Source organism: Amblyomma americanum, chromosome 8, assembly GCF_052857255.1.
Source record: "Amblyomma americanum isolate KBUSLIRL-KWMA chromosome 8, ASM5285725v1, whole genome shotgun sequence".
In the NCBI taxonomy this organism is placed as follows: Eukaryota; Metazoa; Arthropoda; class Arachnida; order Ixodida; family Ixodidae; genus Amblyomma; species Amblyomma americanum.
In genome coordinates, this window is record NC_135504.1 from 125,325,704 (window position 1) to 125,352,904 (window position 27,201).

Consider the following 27,201-nt stretch of genomic DNA (forward strand, 5'->3'; position numbering starts at 1 on the left):
GCTCAGGGGTCTTTTGCTGACCATGTCGACGGCAGAGCCGAACCTGCTGCCCGGGCTGCGGCAGTTGCTCGTACAGAGGCGCTCACCGAGCTGGCCAGTGTCTGAGCTAATGGCCGCCTGCCGACCACTGGTACACGACGAGGAGCTGGCCGCTTACTTCGCGCCGGGCGCCGAAGACCTGTTCCGCCACTTTGTGCGCGAGAGGCCATCGTACTTCTGCTATTACGCCGAGCAGGACACTGTGACCGTGGCCGAGGACTCCCCAATCGCAGCCGTGGATCATTGGCTGGCCAGGTACCTGGCACTGCATACCCAGGCGGCTGATGGAGGCCTGGATATATGGAGCGAAGCGCTTCACAACTGTCTGTCTGCAGTCCCCGGTATGTCCGACCACTTGATGAACTTGTGTGACGGCAACTTGGAAATATTCTTCAGGTCGCACCCGAGAGACTTCACGGTCGATAAGAGCGGTACTGTTGCACGGATGACGCTCAGCTTCCAGAGAAGGAACCACGCGGTATACCTGAGAGAATGCAACCTAGTTCTTTCCTTTGTTGATCTTCTTCAAAAAATCGGGGCGACTAAAGACAACCCGTGTGATGTCCACACTCTGACAATGTACCTCCCATTCATGGGGGAGGAGAGGAATGCGCTAGACGTGGGCTACCGCGACCACTTGAGCAGGTTATTTCTGCTTTACCCTTGGGATTTTATAACTGCAGCAGCCGACAGTGGATACGTATCTCTCAGGTACTGTGATCCCCACTACGGTGAAGCCTTATTTCTGAAACACCAGGTTCAGGCTCACTGCGGAAGTACTTCCGTACTCTCACCCAGGGTATCCCTACCGGAGCTCACTCTCATAGCAAAGTGCTCGTCATCACCGGTGGCTCCATGTCTCACCGGTGGCAGATCCGTGGTAGCCACAGTGAGCCATATTGTCCAGCGACACCCCGCCATCTTCTGCGTCGACTAGCAAGCTGGTGAGGTATGCTTGAGAAAGAGCATCCACCTTGGCCGGAAGGTCGATGGAGTACAAACACTGAACTCTTGGCAGTGCTCTACTTCACCGACGTTCTGAAGCACATAGATGCCACATCACCGTCGCGGGCAATACGCTTAAACTGTGTTGTCCACGCGGCTAGAACAGCGCCACCGAACTGTAGGGACTACTTGGAATGTGTATACCCCGCACCTCCACCAGATGTGTAAAAGTTGTTACACTGAAAAGGAACTGCAGCGGCTGAACGAGGGCACCAGAGAAACGGACCTACACTTCAGCGTCGTCTACTTCTAGAGGCTGCGATCTCTTTCTTCTTCTACTTCCAACCCTCGTGTCACTATTATAACCAAACGTGAGAAAAATATAGGCACATTTAAAATGATTCAGCATGATATTTTCCACGCTTCATTTGTGGCACATTTGTGGAAACAAAGTGCGTTGTGAATTTCATAATCTTGCTATGTGAAGACAACTTTATAGCTGCAAGGAATGACTTCTCTAATTGTGAACCGCCAATTGTGGAGAAAACTACGGTGCTTGAATGATTTTTTGTCACCGCTTGAGTTGTATCGTTTACACTGTTTCAGAGGCCATGGTAGGCAGGAAAACCATTTATCTAGCCATGGCCTTTACTTCATAGCTATGATACGTATGGCCCAAAGTCACACACGCGTAGCTCTGTTCCACGATCACATCACCTCCCCACACATTTTTGCACACGTTGCATTAGATGTTTTCATGCGGCGTGCGCGCTAGGGGGGGAAGGGGTAGGGAGGGTGCGTGACCTCACCCTTTAGCGGTCTGCCCCTCGCATAGTGCAATCTTTGACGTCATTGGACGCGAGACCTGGGAACCGTTGCGAAACGTTGCGAAACGCCCCTCAGACGCAGCACGTCGCTGGGTGTTGAGAGCCCGAAGACGTGCTTCAGTTCCAGCGTACGTAGTATAAGCATGAGACGCAGCCCGCAAACACACTGCCCGAAAAGCTCCGCAGATCTGTGCTCACATATTCGTTAGACCGAGGGGTCGAATTTCAATAGAGGCGAATTTCTGGAGGCCCGTGTACTGTAGGATGTAAGTGCATGCTAAAGACCCTATGTGGTCGAAATGTCCGGAGCCCTCCACTACGGCGTCTCTCGTAGCCTGAGTCGCGTTGTGATGTTAGGCCCCCCTATACCAACCTTACAAATTGGGACAACGCTTGCGCCTACCGGCGAAACGCAAGAGACTTCGAGATACGAATATTGCCTTTTCGAAATGCCACTAGCACAGACCAATGTTTCAGAAATGGAGAATTCCTGTAAGACTCACTGCCAGTGAAAGACGCAGATCCTTCAGTTCATTTTTTAGTGTTTCAGGAAATCACTGACGAGTTCTCATTACATTTGCTCTGTTTTCTTCATTTAAACCTTTTAAGCGAAAGGACTTCATAATTCCTCGTGTGTGACGATGCCCAATACAAATCCATTTACATGTAATAATTCACATAATTTAAGCAAGTTCATAATATATGCGATATATATACGATATTACTAACTATGCAGTGGTAAGAAAATTCCTAACAAGGGTGCATTTTGAAGGAAAATAAATCATTGTGTTTCATATGTTCTAAATTTGGAACATTGCCAGTAAAGGTTAACAAGTTGTTAAGAATAAAACAAACAGAACTTTAACAAACACAAAGAGGTAGTAATATTCTTCTCTGCATACTGAACGGCCGTGACGGGGAAGTTCAACCAATCTTCAAAACTCAGTGTTCTGTCCTAAATGTATTTGTTTTAATATTGTATTGTATGGAGAGCCAAGTGGTCAGTCAAACCCGTGATGGCACCTCATGGTGTGTAGGCGTGTCTGTTCCTGCGTTTTTCCACACCCTAAGCATCGCTAGGCGATATTTGTACTCATTCGGCCCTGGATGTAGCGGGAGCCCTAGAGACCACATGTTTCACTGCCAATCATGAAATACGACCAAAGGTAATTCGCTTCCAAGGATCAGGTTACAGCTTTTAAGCATGAACGTCCAGAAAATTAACTATTAATATTAATACAGCGCTTTTGCACTGCTTTTAGCATGTGTTCTGCACTCAAAATTTCGCTAACCAAATGTCTAACGTGAGAGAAACTCGTGGACAAAAATGGCTTTTTCTTCAAATTTACGGTGATCTATTATTCGTTCAGAGAGTTTTTTTACTAAACAGACATCAATGCATTAAAAATGTTTGCTTCTCAGAAATACAGCTCGTAATTGGAGTCGTCATACTAAAGGCGATCATATAAACGGGCAGACGCTATTACCGTTTCCTGTCGAACCTAGCTAGCTAAAAGGAGCGAAAGAAGCGATTTCTTCAATAAAAAGTAGTAAAGTCTTCCTGAGTGTCCCTTGCATATTCACGTTGTTGGCGGCAATTTCGAGGCAGCCTCCTATAAATAAAAACACAGGGGCAGCATAGCGCGTGCGGTATGCTCAATGAGAAGCATCGAAAAAAAAAAGTTTAACAGTTCATTTGGCTTAAAATTACAAACCAAGGAGGTATCATCATGTTTCGCGTTGCTCCGAATAACTTTTATCAGACTATGCTTCACAAAGAAAGACATAGCTGTGAAACTAATGACGAACTTCGCCTTCATTTTTGTATAAGCGCTAAATTAGCAAGAAAACTGCGTGATTTATAGGACGCAGGTTTTCCACACTCAACTCTCCATCACTGTGCGCGAAGAAGCAGATAGCTTGCGCAGTTCAGCCTAATAAGTTTCAATTTGCGTTTGCCACGTCATATGATCATGGACTCCACCGCTAGTTTTTCTTCTAAAACATTAAAGTTCCCATCTGTTTATATGCACAAGGAGCGATTGGCTGAGCACTATACAGGACACGCCACGACAAACTTTCTGTGTGCAGACAGTCGGGCCAGGCTGGAATCGGCCAGAATTACCCGCTTGAGGAAGTCGCTGATGAGGCCAGCGCGCGATCGACAGTCGTCATCCACCGAGTGAATTTTCTCGTCGTACGTCATCATCGATGGAGCAGGTGAGGCAGGAGCGCTGACGTCACTCGAAGACACGTAAGGCATGCACTGCTTTTCAAAAACGTCCCACTCACGTCAGGAGAGAAATGACTTTTATGTAAGCGTCGCCGAATGTTAACCACTCCTTATAAAGATGAGTTATTTTATGAATGCGGAAAGTTTCTTGAGAACGGTTTGTTCAATATTTTTCCCACAGACACAATCAGAGTTGGCATAGTAATGTGCGGATTTTAGATCTTTGTGTGGCACAGCAGCCCCCTTATGTTCGAGAATCGGTGACCCCATTATTATGACTCACCTCCGGGATAGATACGAGTGGTGCATATGACTGCGTGTTGCTTTAACAATTTCTGGCCTATGAAAAATTCGCTTTTGGTAAAAGTAAAATGGCGCAGTATCTTTTGCGCATATCGGCGGAAACCCTAACCGCGCCGTAAATGAAGATATAAAGGATGGACTGAGAGAAGAAAGGAAGAAATAAGCGTGGTAGTGGAGGGCTCGGGAATGATTTCTACCAACTGGGGATATTTACCGCGCACTGACATCGCACAGCACAAGGGCGCCTTAGCGTATCACCTATATCGAAGCAGGCACCGTGGTTGATTTAGAACCAGTGTACTCCGAATTAGTAGCCGAGCGCCCTAACCACTGATCCACAATGGCGGATTTGGAGCCTGTGCTGATAAATTTCTGGGGCACCTCAGTGGAGACCATGCCTCACGCGCCTCATGAAGACCAACCAGCCAGCCCGGCCACGATCTTTGCGGGATCCTTATTTAAGAGCTCACCATGAGGTGTTCTATATTGTGTACGTCGAGTGCTGTCAATGCTTCCATAACAAGGCGTGTGTCACTTTCTGATTGGTTTACGGGGACGTGAATCGCTTGCTTGTAGAAGCGGTAGCTGTGGGCTGGGCTCTATAACGTACGCTGAGGTACATTACTATAGCAATGTGTTAGCAAGAACCATACTATCTTTGCTGAGTGCTTAGCCTTGTAGGTGGCGTTTCATTTGAAGTAAAACATTCCATTATTTCAGTTCAACAAAGAAGCCAGAGGCACAAAAATATTTCACTAATTATTTTATGTTGATTGTTTCCTCAGCTAACAAACCTTGGCTCTGTTTTTTTTTTTCCTCCATGGAGTAGCATTTTCTGCCTTTTCCCCTTATGTCTGTTTTGAAGCCGTACTTTCCTATAAACAATATTTAACTGCGTTGTAATTTTATTCGTGCTTAAAAACAATTTTTATTTCAAGTATTCGATTTCACAACAAAAATGTTTCAATTCGATCTTCCTGGAGTTTTATTGCTGTTAGTGCTATTGCCGAAATTAATCGTGGCGTGTATATAATAAGTGAGGAGCTTTTGCCCACAAACAGAGGCTTATGGCGTGCAGGTGGGGAAAAACAGCGGTTTAATGAAAGTGCAGGTTCTTGGGCTGTGAAAGATGAGTGGTGCCCTAATGGCCCTTCCTTTTGGGAAAATTCACAGTGAATGAGGCTTTGCGGTCCTTTGGTGTGTTGTGCGTTTTTGGTGTTAGCCTATTAGGTGGGGTAGCGCTTTCCTGCCTTGGTAGCCTGTCTATGGGCTGTCATTAATAACAACTGTTCTATATGCTTATACATATTTTTGGAGCTATTTGGTTACGTTGATGTTATAAAATGGCTCGCAGTTTAACACTGCTAAGCACGAAATATAAGCAAGAAATAAGCTCGGCCGCATGGCGGAGCTAGGAGAATGTGAGCAGTGTGGATATTGTGCGAAATCCTAGTTTCTAGCGGGTGGATACCACCACCGCGTACCTGAAAAAAGCGCGATCGCGGAGTGCACTGATCGAATCTGGCAGACACACTCGTCTTCAGTTTTTCCATCATAAGTGCCAATATACACAGTTGATGTGCGCCAGCGGTCTATGCTCCAGTGCAGAGTTTTATCAGCAGTGTTGTCGACGCCGACGCGTGTTGATCTGTTGCTCAGTTTCTGCCAAACGTTGTCCACGAAAACACTTGTAGCGCACATACCTGTGCCGCTACCAACACATAGCTCAAAGCGCGAACATTAGGTTGATAATATTAGTTGATGAAGAGGGCGATGTTAAATGCACAGCTCAGTAGTTTATTGAAGTTTAACACGGGGCGTGTTCGGCTGCAGAGGTGCCTGGTTCTCTCGCGCAGTGACGAGCGAAGCGGACCTTTTCGTGCCAAAATGGGTTCAAATCCCAGTCCCCAATATTTGCGTTATTTATTCACTTCACTTGGCACAAACTACCAACATTGCAAGATTGCAAGATTTTGATCGTGGTTTACCAATAGAAATAGTGGTTTTCTCACTCTGGAATGATTTACCCGGGTATCTACCTCACTTTTATATGATGGTCTTGTTTTAGTTAAGAGGGTTGTTGTAAGTCCTCCTATTTTGTTGCTTTCCCTGTCCTTTTTCTTTTCCCTAAGGCCTTTTTTCTCGGTCGTTAGTTAATTTATGATATTCTTTTCTGTCATCCTGACCTCTCGAATTGCCGCTCCCTCCCTGAAGTGAGTGTTGAAGAGAGTAGGAAAGACGGGCTGATGTACAAGTTTGAGGCGGAGTAGTGGCTTTGAAGGCAGCGTTTTTGTTGTATTTCGTGCGAAGTTCAGTGGGCCTATACGTCAAAATCACCAGTGCCTACTGCAAAGGGTGAAAATAGTCAGGTGTGCTGACAAGACCCGTAATTTGGAGTTCGGCTACTCCTCACCCTGCAGGTTGGGAACTATTTCAATATAGCTTTATTTTTTTCTCATGAAACTCCGGCCGCCTACATAGTTAACCTATTGCCCGGGGGTCGGTGTCATAACTGCGGGAGCGACATCTTTGCAGATACTGATCCAAGGGCACCTTATATTTACACTTAAGCAAGCAATTAAAGGTGCACTCTTTCTTTGGCAGGACGTGAACGTGCACGAACTTAGGATTCAATTGTGATTGAAGTACTGTAGTTGCGGTGCGGGTGCTCTTTCAACTCTGACTGTCTTTTGGCATGCAGCGCTTGTTAGCCGGGTCTCGTCGCAGACGTTGTGATGGCTTCACGCTGGAGGCTACACCCGGTTATCCGCACGGCAGGCCAGCTCTACGAGCGAGTGGTCGGGTGAGTAGATCTAAGCAAGCAGCAGCCCTGTATTAGTCAGGGACGGGATGAGAAAGAAATTTGTGTATATGCGATTAAGTGGCTGATGCAGATATCTCCGAAATGTGAGTATTGCCAGGCTGTGTTGGCAGCGTCTACACTACGTGTCGGTTCTGGCTCCTTTTTTGGCGACCCCATTTTGCTTTATCGGTACTGGTCAATGCAAGCGTGCTGTTGTTCTCTTTGAACGATATTTTCAGGGCATTGGGTCTATTTCCACAGATTAGCTGGGTTTGACTCCTGCTTGTTTTTATGAAGCGCTAAAAGCTTACTATATCTAGTACAATGCATTGTAGCTTCAATCTAGGCTTCTGCCTTTGGATGGGTACATTCTCGGTGCGTTTCCAGGAACGGTTCCGTGGCATTTGCTGTGAACAAGAGGGTGAAGTAATTTTTGTGTTTTGAGCCTAAACAAATGTCTTGCTCCTAATGCCCCTTTGACCCATATACCGAAACTCAAGGCGTTGTGAAGATCGGACATTTGACATGTATGACCCTTCATCATTAAACTAATAAACTTATAAAGCTGTGGCGTGGACCACTGGAAGTAGTCTTTGTCAAAAGTGTACATCCCAGGGCGGTCTGCTTCCGAGCACTACAGAGCAGCTCCTCTTGCATACTCCGGCGCCTGTATCTCAAAAGGGTGGGATGAACTTAATTCCTTTGCTCTCTTAAGTTTAGCAGCGTCAAATGTGCTAAAGACCTCCACTGCATGGGTTGGAGTCAAGCCACTTGGGCGGTATATATTCTTCACAAAGACTGTACGCGGTGACTTGTTCATCGCGTGGTTGAAAAATAACGCGTCACTTGTTGACGTGGTTGTGGAGTTACCACAAGTGGTGCATGGCGCTCGCATTCGCAGTTGCATTGTAAGGGCCACACAAATGGTTAGTGCAGATACGTTAGATGTTCAGGCTCGCGTAGCAGGCAATTATCAGCTTACTGAGCAAATGAAATGGCTTCCACCCCAACCACTGGGTGGAAAATGCAGACACATATATCACTAGTTCCTCCGTTAAATGCAAAACCACACAGGCGCAACAGTCCCGAAGCCGTAGCTAATACAGATTCTTGGACACATTTCGAAAGCTGCTACACCACTGGCATAGCATATGGTGGTGGGTTCTTTGTAACTCGAGCACTCACTTCGGATGGAACAGAAATTATGTTGCCCTACTCGGCGGACGGTTTGGCAGCGCGTCAGAAAGAGATCGCGGCTGAGAAGGCTGCAGCGCCAGCCACTATGCAGAGCTGTTATACCCAGAGTGAACACAAGTCACTGGACTCTCTGGAGCCAACTTTTTACGTAAAATGATGTTTGGAGTGCTATTTGGGAATGACTAGCCGATTCGTTCGCCATCGCTTTTCCATCACCTTTAATTATGATTTGCTCTGTTAATGTTAAATCAAAATATCTGTTTGCTGCTCTGCTCATTAGCCATGTTGAAGGAAGTGATGATTTTCATGCATGTCGCTTCTTGCACCAACCGGCATGGTCAGCAACAAACATCATGTAACTTGACAGTGATGGATTAATTTTCTTCGCTGGTGCAAAATCAAATACGTATTACTGTGTCGCAGCGAATGCTCTCTACCGACCAATAAATTCAGTGGACAGTGCCCAATATTGAAAATAACCACGCTGGTTTGTACGGGGACTGTTGCATACCGTTGAAATTGGATGCACTTTTGAAATTTTATAGGATTATGTAGGTACATTGTATAAGTGTACATTTCTCTGTGCTTCTCTTTGTTCCCTTCAGTGCTTACATGTTTTCTTCCTATGCATTTTGAATAAATGTCGGAAGTGTTTCGAGAATTGGACATTTATGGATTCACTAGATATCCTCAGGATAATTAGAATAACCCAACCAGTTTCCTGTGGACAAATCGTGTGCAACGTTTAAGCGTGCAAAAATGGTGCTATTCGTGACGTTATTAATGCTTCGTCATGCAAATGATTCTATGCTTGGCCATTGCAGGGTGCCTCTGGCGCTTCGGATGTGCTACCTGCTGCTGCCCTGAACTTGGCGGGCTGCTCTATTGCTTCACCAATGCTCGGCATGGGGTGAGTGAGGGAGGAGACATCTGCCAATGAAGTTCAAGTTCTAAGTGCGTTAGCTCTTACTGTTTGCATTTCAAGATGGCGCCCGGAAATCTCGGGTCACCAAAATGTGGCCCCCTTGCTATACACAGCTTCCAACACTTCTTGACATCTTGGAAACAGTTGTAAAATGCTTCTTCTTCCAGGGCTGTGAGCTCCTTTGTCGTGGTGTCTTGAATGGCCTCCACGCTCCCCATCCAGAGAGCTTTTAGGGCTCTCATCACAAGACGAAACAGGAAATATTGCATGGGGACAGGTCAGGCGTGTATGGCGGATGGGAAAGTACAGTAATGCTGTGCTTGGCGACAAAGTCTGTCATGCTGAAAGCAGTGTGCGGCCTTGTGTAGTCGTGGAGAAGGCTCCATTGACCAGGTGCCCATTAGTCAGCGCGACAGCGTCGTAGTACATCACGCATGAGTTGGAGCACGCGTATATAAAACTCCTAATCCACCATCTGCCCTTGTGGGACGAACTCATGGCGTATTACCCATCTGGAATTGAGAAAACAATAACTATCAGCATATCGTCTTTGTTTTGGTCTTCTGTCGCCGCACCTTTCACGATGCCGGAGAGCTTGTGGACCGCCAATCGGCGCTCTGGCTCTTTGTTTGCGGATCGTATTGAAAACACCATGTTTCGTCCTCAGCACTGATGCTATCGATGAATGCAGCATCCTTCTCAGCCTCCGAGAGCAAATCAGCGCTTACTGATCGATGCCCGGTTCTCCTTCTGGTCTTGTGTGAGGGAGCGCAACACAAGTCTGGGGTTTAGCTTTCGTTTCCAGATGTTCTCACGCAAAATTTGGTGGCATGTTGTCTTACTAATGTCGATGGCTTCTGATAGCATGCGAAGTGTAATAGTGCGGTCTTGCTGAACGATTTCCTCATCCGGAGCTCATTGTTTTCATTCTGTGAGGTTGAAGGGCGGCCCTACCTTGTGTCGGCTTCAACCGACGTTCTCCTCAAAACGAACCTTTTGTGCCTGTAGAAAACTCACGTCCACGATAATGTATCGTTGCTCTAAGCATCACGAAGTAGCAAATACGTCTCTGTGGCTGTCTTGCCAAGCTTCACACAAAATTTTATGTTCACAGGCTCTTCAAGGTAGACATCCATCTCTCCACATTCAATCAGAGTAGAATGCGCAAACGGCTAGTGACAGCGTATTTTCGACATCTAGTGTCTTCTACCGGCTGCCATAGCAATTAACATAAATAGATCAGGTTAGCCCAAAAAGATGGTGCTACTCATGCCCACCAACATTTGTTTTGGGGCATCATTTCTAGAGAATAAAGTAAATCAAATAAATCAGTCCCGACATTTTACAGACAAAGGTTGTATGTACCGGCTGAGCGGGAGCAGAGACTTCGGGTCGCCCTTGGCGACAATTGTGGCATATTCCTTTGGCACAGAGTGTTCACAGTGCTAGCAAACGAGTTGACAAGACTTGGTGCACAAAGTTGTTAGTTGATTTGAGGCCTGGTATGTGTAAGCTATCCATACAAGCGATCTTTTGTCCAAGAAACCGCAATGGGGGCGAACTTCGGAGGGCCGTGGCGGGCGAACCACAGGTCGCAGAAGGGTACGGGTGGTACCAAATGAATTGTCGTTTTGTGGTGTACACGTTTTATTTTGAACTCGTTAGAAACATAGGTGAAAACAATTTAACTAATGCTCTTCATTTGATGGCGCATTCGCGGATCATTAGATTTTTTTTCGTTCAGAATACTACGTGAGAATCAGCTGAGGAGGCTGCGATTAAGTGCTCGCAAAGAGTGACCGTGTCACTCAGAAAAATAGTCACAATGGTTCCACCGGCTGCTTTAATGCCTGTTGAAAGAAGTGACGTTGAATATATTACTGGTCCAGAAAGCTAAACTTCTAAGTATTTTTTTCTGAAAGTAGTGAATACAGGATGCTGTCAAGCCTCTTTTCAGTATAGTATGTATGAATCACAGGAGGACAGGAGAAATAAAATCTCCATACGCTGTCCAATGTCCGCGATTAAGGGTCTGTGTTACCGCCGCAAAGTTGAGGAGACATTCGGCGCAGTATTCCCTGGGCCAAACAACTCCTCTAGCCATTTAAAATGTATCAGGAAAAGATAGAAAAAAAAAAACACTGCATCAGAAGAACCTTCAATGCATTTATTAGAGATTAAGAAAAAATTCACCTCTCAGTATCGTTTTTTATGAACGTCTTCGGGCTATGTCAGAAAGAACTAAGCACATACTACACGGATGCTACCGTCATTGTAAAAAAAATTGTACACGCCGAATTACTATACCTCAATGGCATCGGAAAGTGATATTTCTGCTCATGTGCTCGATCCGGGGTCCGCTAGTGCGGGTTTTGAGCCAAAAACTAACATAAAAGATGAAAGCAATTACTAGCGCTAGCAAGGATATAACTGCTTATGTGCTAGGCATATTATCTTCTTTAATACCTAATACTTGATCATCAGTGATGCTTATCTTATTATCATGGGTATCTAAAAAGACGTGGTGATTTTTAGACAGCGCGGTTAGTATTTAACGCCCCAGCAGTCAAGCGAGTTTACACGGTTACCAACACAAAGCAAGTCGTATTCGCTGTTGTCCTGTTAGAGCCGCAAGGATGATTAGCGAAAATATATCGGACGTGCAGGACCCTTTAGGAAGCTGTCTTTCTACTAAACATCGGACATGGCCGTAGCGCCAACCACTAGGTGCGTAATGTAGACATGTCCATAAACTGATTTCCTGCGAAAATAAAAGTGGGCACGTGTGACGATCACACAGGCATATCTTTAAAGCAGTCGTGGACAAATTGCGTCCTATTATGCCACTGCCATTACATATGGCGGCTGGTTCAGTCCAATAGAGCGCCCGCATTTGGATGGAGGGGGATTCGCTACTATGTGGCGCTAATCAACGCGAAGTGTTTCGAACGCACACTAGTGGAGACCTCAAGGATAAAAATTGTGAAACTCCACTGGCACTCTCTTACCCGAGAAAAGAAGCGCTTAGAATATCGCGAAATAAACAGGTCAGTTGTTCTCTTTCACTTCGGCTAAGATTGTAGGGCCCAGCTAGGTCCAGTTTGCATTCAAGTCAAAGGCAAAGACAAAGAAAGTGCTAAAGACATAGAAAGTTGGGCTTTCTTAGACATTGATTACTTAAGCTCACTCTCCACGTCACAAACCAAAACAGCACGTAACTTACAGCGACGGATGAAATTTCGTCCGTGGCGCAAAGTCAAATTATTTTTCCTTTAACTAACGCGAGTACTTTCTATTGCACAATGAAATCAGTGCAGTTCACCTAGCATTAAAAATTCCCACGGTGATTTATTGAAGCGAAAGCTTTACTCGGCTACGGCGACGAGGTCGTGTCCGCAAAACGTGTCCGCAGCAGTTGCGAGGAACTTAGAAGCGATAGCGCCAAAGGAATTCTTGTGATCAAAAGAGGATGATGTCTGGATGCTGTGCGAAAAAAAATTATGGCGAAAGGCTAATTAGTTAAATAATTAGAGCCAAAATGTCCAAAAACTGGGGGAGCGGGCAATGTGGGGCGCCAAGTTTGAAAAACCGGAAGCGTGGGCAGAGCCAACGCGTGGCGCTAATTTAGAAAACGAAGCGTGGTGCCAAGTTTGAAAACTCAAAATAGGTATATTTGATGGAACTTCATTAAGTAGGACAAATAATTGTAGTAGTAGGGAAATTGGATGAATTTACATCAGTGCTTAGTGGAGCAAATTTGAGGAGGTGAGATAAGTGAAGCAAAGAGAGGGAAAGAAAATCGAGGAGGAGTCAATGCTTTCGCATTCCGCCAATTCGCGTTACCGGGGGGACCTCAAACGTCTTTTATGCTTCACACGCATAAATGAATAAATGCTCCACCTTCGCAGGGTACCTCTTGCCTCCCGGATGTGGCAGCCCGCTTCCCGCTGACCCTGTCACCTTGTCTGGCCTGAGCTTGGCAGGCTGTTCAGTTCCTTCTTCTCCAGTCGGCCTGAGGTGAGTGAGAGGGTAGACATGTTCGGATTAAGTAAGTTTTTATTCAGGCTCACACATGGCAGGCAGTTCATCAGGACTCATTCATTGTTCGTTAGGAAGGGCCATTTAATCCAGAGAGAAAGTGTCATTATAGGATTCTACTGTCTGCCTTAATACCTTATTGAAACATATGACGATGACTACCTTGCTCGGGCGGGAAACTAAAAAACTAAAAACTGGAGTAATGTACTATGAGAGTAGAAGCACGGTGGGTTGTGAAGATTTCACTTTAGAACCAGTTGAGTCAGGTTACAAAATTACTATCGCCATGTGCTGCCAAAAGTTGGATATTATGGAACTGTGCTCCTGCCACAAAGTTGAGAGAATCAGTGCTGTATTTCTCAGGATTAAAAAAAATTCCGCTTCCTCACCATGTGTCAGGAATGAGTCGTAAAAGCAGTTAGCGAAAGAAACTTTCAGGTAAAGGAGTTACAGAACATTGGTTATAAAAAGTAGGGAAAAAACCACTTGTAATTCGTATTTATGTGCATCGTCTTTCAGGCTAATTCAGGAAGAATTATTCAGTTCCTGCATGGAGCTTGGTGTCAGTGAGAAAAATATATTTTCAATAGGCAGACCGAGACTGAAATTTAAGCCCATAAGTCCAGAGTTGCTGCAGCTAAAAACCACTTAGAGAGCACTCATTAGGCAAAGTAAAAAGAAGGCATCTGTAATTTTTTTTCTTATGTGCATCGTTTTTCAGACTAATTAAGGAACACTCAATCAGTTACTGCCTGGAGCTTTTAGTCAGTGCACAAACTATGTCTTCACGAGCATGTATTACATGAGATGTATTTTAGACTCATATGTTCAGAGAAGGTCCAATAGCGCCGCTATGTGGCGACCATGTATATGCCTATTTTGAATGTTTCAATGCTGCCTTTGTATGACTTAATGCCCCCCCCTTCAGTTCTGTTCTGCTCCGTTGAAAGTTATCTGAATGCGTTTTTCTTAACCACGATATGAAAGAACAAGAACCAGAAGTATGTACCAATACAATATATTTAATTATTTTCTATAGGAATTTATTCGAAAACATTAGTACATCAAAGTTCAGTGTGTGTATTGGTGTACAAAACTGCGTTCAAGGACACTGAAGAGCAATAAGTGGAGACGGCTGCTCAATATTGCTCTCAGTCCCGAACTGGTGTTTCGTTTACTTCCTTGTGTGTGTCTTTCGCGCTGCTTTATACTAATGTGATGTTCCAACTAGCGCAGCTTTACAGACTTTTTAGTGTGCGTGTGTTCAGCTAAACACTGGGAGATTATTAGTCTTCTGATGCGTGGCAAGCGTTTGAGAGGCGTGAAGTCAAAGGGACTTGAAAATTTAAACCCCCTCTTAATATAACTGGATTGCTTACTGCAGGCCCGAAGAAACACCGTGAGCATTTCAGCAAGAATCACCTTGGTGTCCGGTTGACAATGTCGCTGTAGTGCTTTTAGGCGTGCAAACGACAACTGGCCATTCGCAGCAATGCCCGCTTCAAAGGGCCATAATTTTTCTCAGTGCACAATCCGATTCCGCCTATGAACGAAGTGCTATGTAGGTGAGGTCAGTTCGAAACAAGTCTAGCTGAGGCCGAGGCTGCCTATTTGTCCTCTGTTTTTTTTTTCCTACTGCATCTGGATAGAATCAATTATCTATCGTGATAGCACAGCCGTGCAATCGTTGTACGCTGAACAGTTTTCACTTATGGAGACGTGCGGGCTGTAATTGTTGTCCAAGTTTCCATACCCTCAGGTCTACCCCAATGTTTGTTTATTGTGAGAATATTCTGGCAGCCGACATATTATGATTCGCGAGGCCCAAATGACCAGCATTGGAATTGTGGCGGATGTGGATGTTCTCATCTCCTCACATTTCCTTCCCGAATGGCCATTCATATAGGGGCGACTGAAAGAACGAGACAGACAATAAAATTTCATGCCTATTGCAGAGCTCAGAGAAGAATCCACTCGTTCAGTTAATAAATGATTACCATAACAAACAATGAGCTGCTGAGCTATACAAGCATCCAAGCTATAGCATACACCCTTGTGCTGATGCGCTAAGGGCCCCATGCACCTGCCATATAAATTCGATATAAATGAGGCCTATCAAGTCTCTTTAGTCTCCTCAAAGATGATGTGTTGAAACACTAACAGTGTCTTGCTTTTTTTGGCACATGACCGTTTAGCCTTAGGCGCCGTATATCCCAACATAACGCAGAAATGCATGGGACGAAGAATCGAACAAGTTGCAGATAATCCAACTCAACTTACCGTCTCAAATGACCGTATTGCAGGCGGCTGGTCCCAGCAGTGCTCGCTGCAGGAGTTGCGCCTTCGCAGCATGAACCAGCTGGACTGCCACGATGTGCTTCGTCCGGCAACCGAGTGCAGCACACTGGAGCAACCGCGGCAGATTCGGTCAGCTTCCCACAGAGGGTGAGTAGGCTGCAGGAGAGAGCATTAGTAAGCCTGTGTGTTAATGAACCAAGCAGGAAGAAAAAAAAACGGCATGGAAAACACAAGAAAGAAATTGTGGCTGTTTCATTTCAACACTAAACGTTAGGTCTAATCGGATGCTTCAGGTTGATTTACAGGCTGGTCAGAAAACGAAGTTATGTTTCTGCTAATGTTTCATGTATGTTACATCTATGTCGCTTACATGTTTCATTAGTGATCGGGAAAGGTTATTCTATTGTTTATATGTAATATTGTAATAACGTTAAAGAAAACGGACATTAACCACATCTAAATAACATGTGACCATAACAAAAATGCAATATTTTGTAATGTATCGGTGCTACCTAGGCTAGGGGGCGGATCGCTTTATGAGAAAAGCATCTGAAATGATCATCGGGCTCCGTTGATTGAGCCCGGGCCGATATGGCTATATTTTACATTAATAAATCAGTCAATGAGCGGAAAATTGTTTTGCTCATTGAAGGAAAATTTCTACAAAATATTTCGACCGATAGCCTACATTGGTACAATGCGATCCAATGCAAAACCAGACATTTGGGCAAGCGCAATAAGAAATGCCTGAACTAGGATTTCACCAATATACGGAGAGCGAAATTTCAGAGTAAAATAATCCGGTGTCTGGTCGGATATAAACAAAGCGTTCGGGCAACTGCGTCAGGAAATTGCAAACCAACACGCCTGTCGTGGTGGCGCTCGGCTCCTAGCTTGCCCGGAGGGCGGTGGGTTCTATCCCGGCCGCGGCAGTTGAATTTCGATGCAGGCGAAATCGTAGAAGCCCGTGTACTGTGCGATGTCAGTGCGCGTTAAAGAACCCCAGGTGGTCCAAATTTCGGGAGCCCTTCAATACGGCGTCCCTCATAGCCTGAGTCGCTTTGGTACGTTAAAGTACAAAAACCAAACACCCAAATATTATGCAAATAACTCTCACTTCAGTGCCGCTGCGCTATCCCGGATTGTGATAGGGCTGGCTATGTTAGGTCGAGACAACTTGTTTTTAAAATACTGGGCCTTCGATAGGTTGAAATTCTATTCGGAACCCTCCGAGTTCTTCTGGAGACAAGGAGTTCCCCTTTCTTGAAACGTGTCTTGCGTAATGGTGAAGCGCACTCAATTAAACTCAACTAAACTAAACTCAACTCAACCGCACTCAACTAAAGCCCCTCATTGTTGTCATCGATCACTGCAGCATCCGGTACCTATACCTTCCGCGCCCCCATTTCACAGTGCTCGTTCTGCCCGTGGCGAATGGCCTGTGGTCTAGATTTTTTTTTTAGGCGCGGTGGGAGAACTCTAGGTTTCTGGCCTCGCGGATAATGCATTAATGCAGAAGGTTTATAGTGAAGGTTTATCATTTTGGCTCGAATTGAAAAAGAATATATTTGTAATCCTTTTAAGCACAGCTACAATTAAGATATTTGCTGAGGTATATGAGAACTCGATTGGCAGAAAATCCGGCTTCTCGGGCGTCACTGCCAAAAACCGAAAAATCTCCGAAAAATCCCCAGAGCAGGCACCTAGGAAGTAGGTGGGCCGCATAGGTCACGTGACCTTGTGGCGTCCATCAAAACCTGCCCACACGGATTGTGAGCAAGCTGCCCAACGTGGCAGGTGCATTAATGATTGGTCGATCGGGAAGAGCAACCCGGGCCATACAAGGCTCTCTGCTAGGAGCACCTCTCATCGCAGGGCAATGACACATCGTGTAATCACTGTACCACTGCGCCAGGAGGCGTATGAGGACTCCCAGGGATCTGTGAATGTTATGCATAAAATGACCTTATGCATATATAAGAAATAAGCCATTATGCTATAGCGTTATGCCATTAAGATGGAACTTAAGTGAGCCCTCTAAATTTTCTGCCTCTTGCGTATTGTACTTTATTCACAGGAGCCTTTGTCAGGCCAGCTCGCGGAATGACAGGCAGTCGTGGCCAGCTACATTGGCTGAAGTGCGTCCGTCTTGTGGGTGCCAGCAGTTTGGCCGAAGGCCACAGTTGACCAACATGGGTGAGGACCACTTTTTATCCGAAAATATTTTTAAACATCATCACCAGGCATATTTATGCCTAGTTGTAGTGTCGCCATCGTCGGCTGTTCTCCTAAAAGCTACAGAGTGAGTAGACAATTTTCTCAAGTCGATCCTCAAAACAAATCATCGCGACCATTAATAACAACCGTTCTTTATGCTTTACATATTCTTCAGATGTATTTGGTTACGTTGATGTTAAAAATGGCTGGCGGTTTAGCACTGCTAAGCACGAAATATTGTGCGAAATCCCAATTTGTAGCAGGTGGACACCACCACCACGACCCTGAAAAAAGAGCGATCGAGGTGGGAAATGGCCCAATCTGGAAGTCAAACACATCTTCAGCTTCTCCATCGGCAGGGCCAATTTACCCAGTTGATGTACGCCAGCGGCCAATGCGCCAGTGCAGTGTTTTTTCAGCAGTGTTGTCAACGCCAACGCGTGTTAATCTGTTGCCCGGTTTCTGCCAAACGTTGTCCACGAAAACACTTAATGCGCACATCCCAGTTTCACTACCACCACATACCTCAAAGCACGTATATTAGTTTGATAGTAGTATTAGTTGATGAAGAAGACAATGTTATGTACACAGCCCAATAGTTTATCGCAGTTTAACATCAGGCGTGTTAAACGGCTGAGGTAGCCTAGTGTACTCGCGCAGTGGCCAGCGAAGGTGATCTTTTCGCTCTATCACGGGTTCGAATTCCATTCAAGGATATTTATTTTGTTTATTTATTTCACTCGCAAGCTGACAAAACATTGCAAACAGACTATAAATCGCATGATCTTGCTCGCAGTAGGAGTAGTGGTTTCGAACTAATAAATATTTTCAGTTTCTTTCCTTTGTGTGTACCTAATTTATTATATGATGATGATGTTTATGCTAAGGAGGATTGTTGTAAGCCCTCCTAGTTTTGCTTCCCCTTTCCTTTTCTTTTTTCCTAATGCCTTTTCTCTCTCTCGTTAGTTCCTTTATGATTTTTTTTCCTTTCATGCTAATCTCTCGAACTTCCGCTCCTTCCCTGCAGTGAGTGTTGAAGAGAGAAGCAACGAAGGGCTGGGTGGAGGTTTGAGGCAAAGGAGTAGATTTGAAGGCAACATTTTTGTTGTAGTTCGTGCAATGTTCAGTAGGCCCATACATCACAATCACCAGTGCGTGCTTCAGAGGGTGAAGGGTGAAGTTATTCAGGTGTGCTGACAAGACCCATAATCTGGAGTGGGGCGACTCTTCACCTAGTAGGTTGGGAACTGTGTCGATATAGCTCTTTTTGTCATGAAAGTCTGGCCGCGTACCTAGTTAAACTATTGCCCGGGGGTCGGAGTCATAACTTGGGGAACAGCATCCTCCGCAGGCTCTGATTCAATTGTACCATATATTTACACATAAACATGCAATTAAAAGTGTGCTCTTTCGTTGGCAGGACATGAATGTGCGCGAACATAGGATTCACTCTGATTGATGTACTGCTGTTGTGGTGCCGGTACTCTTTCAACTTTGCCTGTCTTTTCGCATGCAGCGCCTGTTAGCAGGGTCCCGTCGCAGACGTTCTGATGGCTTTACGCTGGAGGCTACACCAGCGTATCCGCACGGCACGCCAGCTCTAGGAGCGAGTCGTCGGGTGAGTAGTTCTAAGCAAGCAGCAGCAATCTATTAGTTTTAGGGAGTACAGAGAATGAAAGTCGTGTATGTGCGATTAAGTGGCTCCGAAGTGTGAGTGTTGCCAGCCTGTGTTGGCAGCATCTGCACTCCTTGTCGGCTCTGGCTCCTTTTTGGCGACAGACATTTGTTGTATCTGTACTGTTCTAGGTCAGCGTAGGGTTGTTCTCTTTGAACTATGCTTTCAGGGAATTGGGTAGAATGCAGTGAAATTATTCCGACAGTTTAGCTGTGTTTGCCTCCTGCTCGTTTTTTTGTGCAGCGCTAAAAGCTTACTGTTTTTGTATTGTCAGCGTAAACAAATGTCTTGCTCCTAATGCCGTTTTGCGCCATTTGTCGAAACTCCAGGTGTTGTGAAGATGGGACATCTGACATGCGTGACCCTTCTCCATTAAACTATTAAACGTTTAAACATCGGTCGTAGACCTCTGGAAGCAGTCTTTGTCAAAAGTGTACATCCCAGTGGAGGTCTGCTTCTGAGCAGTACAGCGCAGCTCCTCTTGCGTACTCAGGCGTCTTTATCTCAAAAAGGTGCAATGAACTTAATTCCTTAGCTCTCCAAAAATTGCATTGCTTTAACATAATACGGTTATAAAACTAATTTACTAAAAAATGTGACATTTATGTATTTACATGTGCAGTGAGGTTTGCAATTTAAATAACGCTTTTCGCCGATGAGGGCGCTAAAAAGTTCCTGCGAAGGTCGTTCCGCGACCGTGTAGCACGGACGAACTCCCTTGAAGTAGTGCTCCTTTGGCAGCATAAAGGAGCATTAGTTCAAAGTGCCTTTAGAGTACCTGTGTGACAGGGGTATGATTTGTTTAGCTTGCGTACAGCGATTGTCTGTAATTGTGTGTGTAGGTCTGACGCCCAGTAAACCATTTCCGCACGGCGCTATTTGCGTTCTCTCAGTCCCCTTTTTAAAGCGAAAGCTTTACAGGCTATGGCGAGAAAATCGTGTCTGCAAAACGTGTCCGCCGCAGTTGTGAAGAACTTAGAAGATGTAAAGCCAAATGAGTGGTTGTAATCGAAAGACGATGATGTGAGGTTGATGTCGAAAAAACAATTATGTCGATAGAGTGATCAGTTAATTAAATGAAGCCAAAAATGTAAAAAAAAATGGGCGGTGCCAAGGCAACTTGTGGCGCCAAATATGAAAATCCGGAAGTGTGAGCGGAGCCAACGCTGTCGCCAAATTTGAAAACGAAGCATGGCGCCAAGTTTTAAAACTCAAAATGGGCAATTCCTGGAACTTCATTAAGTAAGCAAAATAATTGTGGTAATTGGGAAACAATTAATTTAAACCTTTGCCATATCGAGTTAATGTAAGAAGGAACAAGTCAAGCAAAAACGGTCGACGAGTGAAGCAAAGAGGGGCAAAGAGAGACGAGGAGGCGTCAATGCTTTCGCATTCCTTCATTGCGGCTGCCCGCACTGACCTCAGACGTTTTTGTATACTTGTGCTATCGAAGACGCATATCGTTAAGAGAGCGAGCGAAGAGGTAGCACACGCTTTTTGGGCGATGTTGCATTTAGAACGCGTTCGCGCGAAGCAATGAAAAGTTTTTCTACGTATGAAGTTTAGAGGTCAAATCACGAGCCTAAGTGCAATTTTGCCAAGCAATATTCTGCGACCCATTCTGGGTAAGTGGAAATCTTTTTCAGGTTCAGCGGAAACTCAATCGAGCCTAGCAAAGTGGCTGAAAGCGGCTTAGTGAAGCGGCTGTAATGATCGCCGAAGCTACGTTGATTGAGCCCATCAATCAGTGGATGCTTTATTTGCAACTTACATTTGTTTTTTACGGTCCAATACAAAACGAGATATATTGCAAACGCAATAAGAAATATCTGAACTAAGATTTCTGCAAAATAAAACTAGGGAAATCACACAATAAAATAACCCGGTGTCCGATAGAATATAAAACAAAGCATTTGGGCAACCTCGTCAGGAAAGTGCAAATCAACATGTCTGCCGCGCTGGCACAGTGGTTATGGCGCTCCGCTCCTTACGCGAAAGGCGGGGGTTCGATCCCGGCCGCGGGGGCCGAATTTCAATGGAGGAGAAATACTATAGAGGCCCGTGTACTGGGCGCTGTCAATGCGCATCAAAGAACCCCAGGTGGACGAAATTTCCGGAGACCTTCACTACGGCGTACCATGTAGCCATTGCCGCTTTGAGGAGCTATATTCCAAAAACCATACATCCAATTATGCAAATACTCTTTCTTCAGTGGCGCCGTACAGTCCCGGATAATGATTGGGCTGGCTGTGTTTGGTCGAGACAACTCGTTTTTCAAATACTGGGCATTCTGATGGGTGGAAATTTGATTCGGAATTCTCCAAGCTGTTCTGCAGAGGAGTTCACGTTTCGTGAAATGCGTCCTGCGTAATGGTGAAGCGGTTTCCGTAACGACACTTACAGAAACCAGACTCAGCTAAAGCACCTGATTGTTGTCACCGATCACTGCCGCATCAGGTTACCTATACCTTCCGCGTTTCATTCCACAGTGCGCGTTCTGCCCGTGGTGAATGGCCTGAGGTCTAGCTGCTTCTCTAGTCGCAGTGTCCGAGTTCTCACTTCTTACCTGGCGGAGAATGCTTTAATACAGAAACTTTATGGTGCAGGCTTGTGATTTTCACTGCAAGTTAGGGAGGGCGTGTTTATCACTCTTTTAAGCATAGTTTTTATGTAGCTATAAAGATATTTGTTGAAGTATATCAACACGATAGCATTCGAAGCTCGAGTCGCAGAAAATCTGATGCGGGGTTGTCGCTGGCAGAAAAATCCCCAGATGAGCAACCTTGGAGGTAGGTGGGCCAGCTAGGTTACGTGACTTTGTGGCGTCCATCACAACCTGCCCCCATGAATTGTGGGCAAACTGTCCACCGAGGCAGGTGGCATTTAAATTAATGATTGGTATTGCGATAAACAGGGATCTACAAATGTAATGCGCAGGACGACCTTCTGCATATACAGTGTATATAGGAATTAACTCATTATGCTATACTGTTATAAGTTGCAGCTTAAGTGTCCCCTCTAATTTTCTCTGCCGTTTGCGCATTGCACTCTACACACAGGACCCGGTCGCGGGCCAGCTCGCCGAATGAATGGCAGTCGTGGCCAGCTACACTGGCTGAAGTGCGTCCGTCTCGTGGGTGCTGGCAGTCTGTCCAAAGGCCACAGTTGACCAGCAATTTATCCGAAAATATGTTTAAACATCATCACTGGGCATATTTATGCCTAGTTGTGGGGTCGCCGTCTTTGGCTTTTCCCGTAATAGCTGCAGAGTAGACAATATGCTCGAGTGGATCCCTAAAACAAACCTTCTTGACCATTCCCATTCTTTGATAAACTAGGACGCCACGATCCTTATCGTTCGTGATTTCACAAATTAAAATAACATGATTTATATTTTATTTCTCACCAATTATATTTTAACTTTTTATGTAATTGTCATTGCCACAGCAATGTAACATTCTCACAGCAATAAAGAATATGAAAGAAGAAATAGCATACATGTTCCGTACAGCTTACCCTACAAAGCGCCCGTCGTCACAGGTTATTTCAAGTTAGGAGCAATTATGAATATTTTAATTGTTTGAATTAGGTACTGAATATGGATTGCATAACAAACAGCAGCCATTTACAGGCATGCTCAGAGTGGCGCGTTGCGAAGACTGTGCTCCCTGCCTTGACCGGTGATACGGAAATACATGACGACCGGAGAGCCGCCCAGCGGTTCGCTATCAATGTGAGGTTAACGAACTACTATCTAGAACGTTGTATGAAACCGCTTGAGCAGAACAGATTGCGACACGTATGTAGCGCAGTAAAAGTCAAGTCAACGGGCCGCTGCCCCTAGCATATAGGTGGTGGCTTTTTTGCTGCTCTCGACCGCGGCTATTTTACAGGCATGTCTGTGGGCGGCCATGATGGACTGTGTGATCACACGTGTAGGGACACAGGAGAGTAACTGAATTTCCCTGCCTCGAACAATAACCACGTTCTTATCAGAAAAGGCCTGTTAAACAGAAATTAGAACTTATGAAGTTTTTCCTGCGACTGGCTGCGTTCCCATGTGAACTTCATTATAACGATTACTTGGTTAGTTTGGGTGATCACTGAAGTGTGCCTTGATAGTATTCACTTATCATAGAGTTCTGCCCCATGCCAACGGTCGGAGTTTGAATCGAGCAGGGTGGGATATATATTTCGGTTTTAAATTCCAATTTCTGACGAAAGCAGTTGTGTCCCGTTAATATGGACACTTTGATTCATGACTAAAACTGCACGTAAAGACAATCGTTCGTATTAACCTTTTAAAAAAGGTACTATAAAGCAATGCTACAGAAACTGATATTCCTAATAAAAATTCACATATTTTTCAAAATCAAACGTGAGAAAGTTGTAGGCACATTTAAAACAATTCAGCACAATTTTTTCCACGCTCCATTGGCGGTTCGCATAGCCAAAATGCTAATATAACGTAAAACAAAGTGCAGCTCGAATTTCATAATCTTCCTATGTGAAGACAGCTTTATAGCTGCCTGCAATGACTTCTTGAATTGTAGACCGCCAATTATAGGGAAACCACTGCGCCTGAATGATTTTTTTTTCACCGTTTCAGGTACGGACTTTACACTTCTTCAGAGGCCATGGTAGGCAGGGAAAGGATTTTTTTTGCCAATAGCATTTACTTGATAGCTATGATACCTATGGCCAGAAGTGACACACGCATTCCTCTGTTTCATAATCACGTGGCCGACCTGTACACTTGCCACACGCTGCATTAGTTGTCTTCAGGTGGGGTGCGTGCTAGGGGGGGTAGGGAGGGTGCGGGACTTCACCATCACGGGTTCGAATGCCAGACACGAATATATATTATATTTATTTATTTAACTCTCAAACCGACAAAACATCGCAAACTGACTAACAATATCAAGATCTTGCTCGTGGTTTTCCAATAGTAGTGGTTTCGAACTAATTAATGTTTTCAGTTTTAGTTTCCTGAGTGTCTGCCTCACTTATTACTTGATGGTATGTTTCTTTTAAATGGGGTTGTTGCAAACCCTCCTAGTTTTGCTTTACCTCCCCTTTTCCTTTTCCTTAATGCCTTTTCTCTCTCTCGTTAGTTCCTTAATGATCTTTTTTTGCTTTCATCCTCACCTCTCGAACTTCCGCTCCTTCCCTGCAGTGAGTGTTGAAGAGAGTAGCAAAGAAGGGCTGGGTAGAGGTCTGAGGCGGAGGAGTAGCTTTAATGCACCATTTTTGCTCGTGCAATGTTCATTAGGCCCATACATCACAGTCAGCAGAGCGTACAGCAAAGGGTGAAGGGTGAAGTTAGTCAGGTGTGCTCACAAGACCCGTAGTCTGGAGTGGGGCGACTTCTCACCCTGCAGGTTGGGAACTATGTCAATATAGCTCTATTTTTTTCTCATGAAATTCCGGCCGCCTACATAGTTAACCTATTGCCCGGGGGTCGGTGTCATAATTGCTGCGCAGCATCTTTGCAGAATCTGTTCCGTGGGCACCGTATATTTACACGTAAACAAGCTATGAAAGGTTATCTCTTTCTTTGGCAGGACGTGAGTTAACGCGCATTTAGGATTCAGTGTGATTGAAGTACTGCCGTTTTGGTGCGGGTGCTCTATGAACTCTGCCTGTCTTTTCGCATCTAGCGATTGTTAGCCGGGTCTCGTTGCAGACGTTGTGATGGATTTAGGCTATAGGCTGCACCCGCATATGCACGGCACGCCAGCTCTGCCAAGGAGTCGTCGGGTGAGTAGTTTTTAAGCAAGGAGCAGCCTTCTATCAGTTGCAAGGAGTTCAGAGAAAGAAAGTTTTGTATTGGCGATTAATTGGCTCCGAAATGTGAGAGTTGTCAGCTTGTGTTGGTGGCGTCGGCACTCCTTATCTGCTCTGGCTCCTTTTTGGTGACCGCCATTTGTTGTGTCTCTACTGCTCTAGGTCAGCGTGGCGTTGTTCTCTTTGAACTATGTTTTCAAGGCATTGGGTAGAATGCAGTAAAATTATTCCTACAGTTTAGCTGGGTTTGCCTCCTGCTCGTTTTTTGTGGAACGCTAAAAGCTTACTAGGTATATGTACAATGCATTGCAGCTTCAAGCTACGCTTCGGCATTTGGATGAGTACACTCTCGGCGCGTTTACCAGGAGGGTCCCATGGCACTTGCTGTGAACAAGAGGGAGAAGTTTTTTTTTTATATTCTCAGCCTAAACAAATGTCTTGCTCCTAATGCCGCTTTGTGCCATATGTGGAAACTCCAGGCGTTGTGAAGATGGGACATCTGACATGTGTGGCCCTTCACCATTAAACTATTAAACTTGTAAAGCTCTGGCGTGGATCTCTGGAAGTAGTCTTTGTCAAAAGTGTACATCCCAGGGAGGGTCTGCTTCTGAGCAATACAGCGCAGCTCCTCTTGCATACTCAGACGCCTTAATTTCAAAAACTTGGGATGAACTTAACTCCTTAGCTCTCCTAAGCTTAGCAGCATTAAATGTGCTAAAGACCTCGACTTCACGGCTTGGAGTCAAACCGCTTGGGCGCTATATATTTTTCCCAAAGACTGTACGTGGAGACTTGTGCATCGCGCGGTTGGAAACTAACGCGTCACTTGCCAAGGCGGTTGTGCAATTACCACAACTGGTGGAGGGCGCTCGCATTCGCAGTTCTGTTGTAAGCGCCACAAGAAATGTTAGCGCAGATACGTTAGACGTTCAGGCCTGCCTAGCAGGCAGTCAACCTACTGAGCAAATCAAATGGCCATCAACCCACCCACTGGGAGCGCAAAATGCGGACAGATAGATCAGTAGTTCCTCCGTTAAAGGGGAAAGCACGCACGCGCGAGAGTCCCGTAGCCGTATCTATTACAGATGCATGGACACGTTTCGAAAGCTGTTACGCCACTGGCGTAGCACATGGTGAACTGTTCATTGCAACGAAGCACCCGCTTTGGTTGGAGAAGAAATTATGTGGCCCCACTCGGCGTACGGTTTGGCAGCGTGTCTGAATTAAAGCAATCATAGCTGAGAGGGCTTCAGAACCAGATGCGGTGCAAAGCTGTTGTATGCGAAGTGTCTAAAACCCATGTCACTGGACTCTCTGGAGCCAACATTTAACGTGAAATGACATTTGCAATGCTATTTGGGAATGACTAGCAGATTCCTTCGCCTTCGCTTTTCCATCACCTTTATTTCAGAGCTTTCTGCAAAGTTTCTCTTGCTGAACATTGCCCTCTTCACATTAAAGCCAAGCTGAAATAGTTTTCTGAGAATTCGAGGTTGTTTAAGAGCTTCTAAATAAAACACGCAAAGTGTTTTGCACTAGCATTGAAAATGGTGACGCAATTGTCCATTCAAACCACGATGATAATCATGCTTCTCCTCACGACGTTCGGGAAGTGTGAGAGAACTTGTCGTGACGTCTTTTTTTGCCGAAATTTCAGGTGTCCGCGGCCTTCTACCACATCCTGCTGTGCATCTTCTGATGCCACCGAACAATGCTTCGTGAACTTCACCTTGGATGCCATTGGTTTTCTTCCATGCAACAACCGTTTCTTCGCTGGAAACTTAGCGCCATCGTATGTGCCGTCGAACGTGACCTCATTATCGGCTTCTCTTCCCGTCGCTTGCAGATAAACCTTGCAGATAAACCTCAACTCCAACGCCACTCTATTCGGCGATTACGCGGCGATTTCAAAAG

The 27,201-nt window shown here is 45.3% G+C and overlaps 1 protein-coding gene across 1 annotated transcript; it reads left to right on the forward strand.

Moving 5' to 3' along the window:
• LOC144102739 (uncharacterized) lies at nucleotides 1-26,986 on the forward strand. The gene is made up of 10 exons (XM_077635923.1): nucleotides 1-658; nucleotides 838-928; nucleotides 1,025-1,110; nucleotides 7,049-7,150; nucleotides 9,172-9,257; nucleotides 9,641-9,675; nucleotides 13,181-13,289; nucleotides 15,614-15,755; nucleotides 19,342-19,443; nucleotides 26,945-26,986. Exons 1-10 carry the CDS (start codon nucleotides 23-25, stop codon nucleotides 26,984-26,986), a joined length of 1,431 nt encoding a protein of 476 aa, XP_077492049.1. The 5' UTR covers nucleotides 1-22.
• Nucleotides 26,987-27,201: the final 215 nt, after the last annotated feature.

Coding starts and splice junctions, on each gene's coding strand:
- LOC144102739 (XM_077635923.1), top strand. CDS start 23: ATGTCGACGGCAGAGCCGAACCTGCTGCCCGGGCTGCGGCAGTTGCTC. Junction 7,151..9,171: donor CTCTACGAGCGAGTGGTCGG/GTGAGTAGATCT, acceptor TGGCCATTGCAG/GGTGCCTCTGGCGCTTCGGA. Junction 19,444..26,944: donor CTCTAGGAGCGAGTCGTCGG/GTGAGTAGTTCT, acceptor CCGAAATTTCAG/GTGTCCGCGGCCTTCTACCA.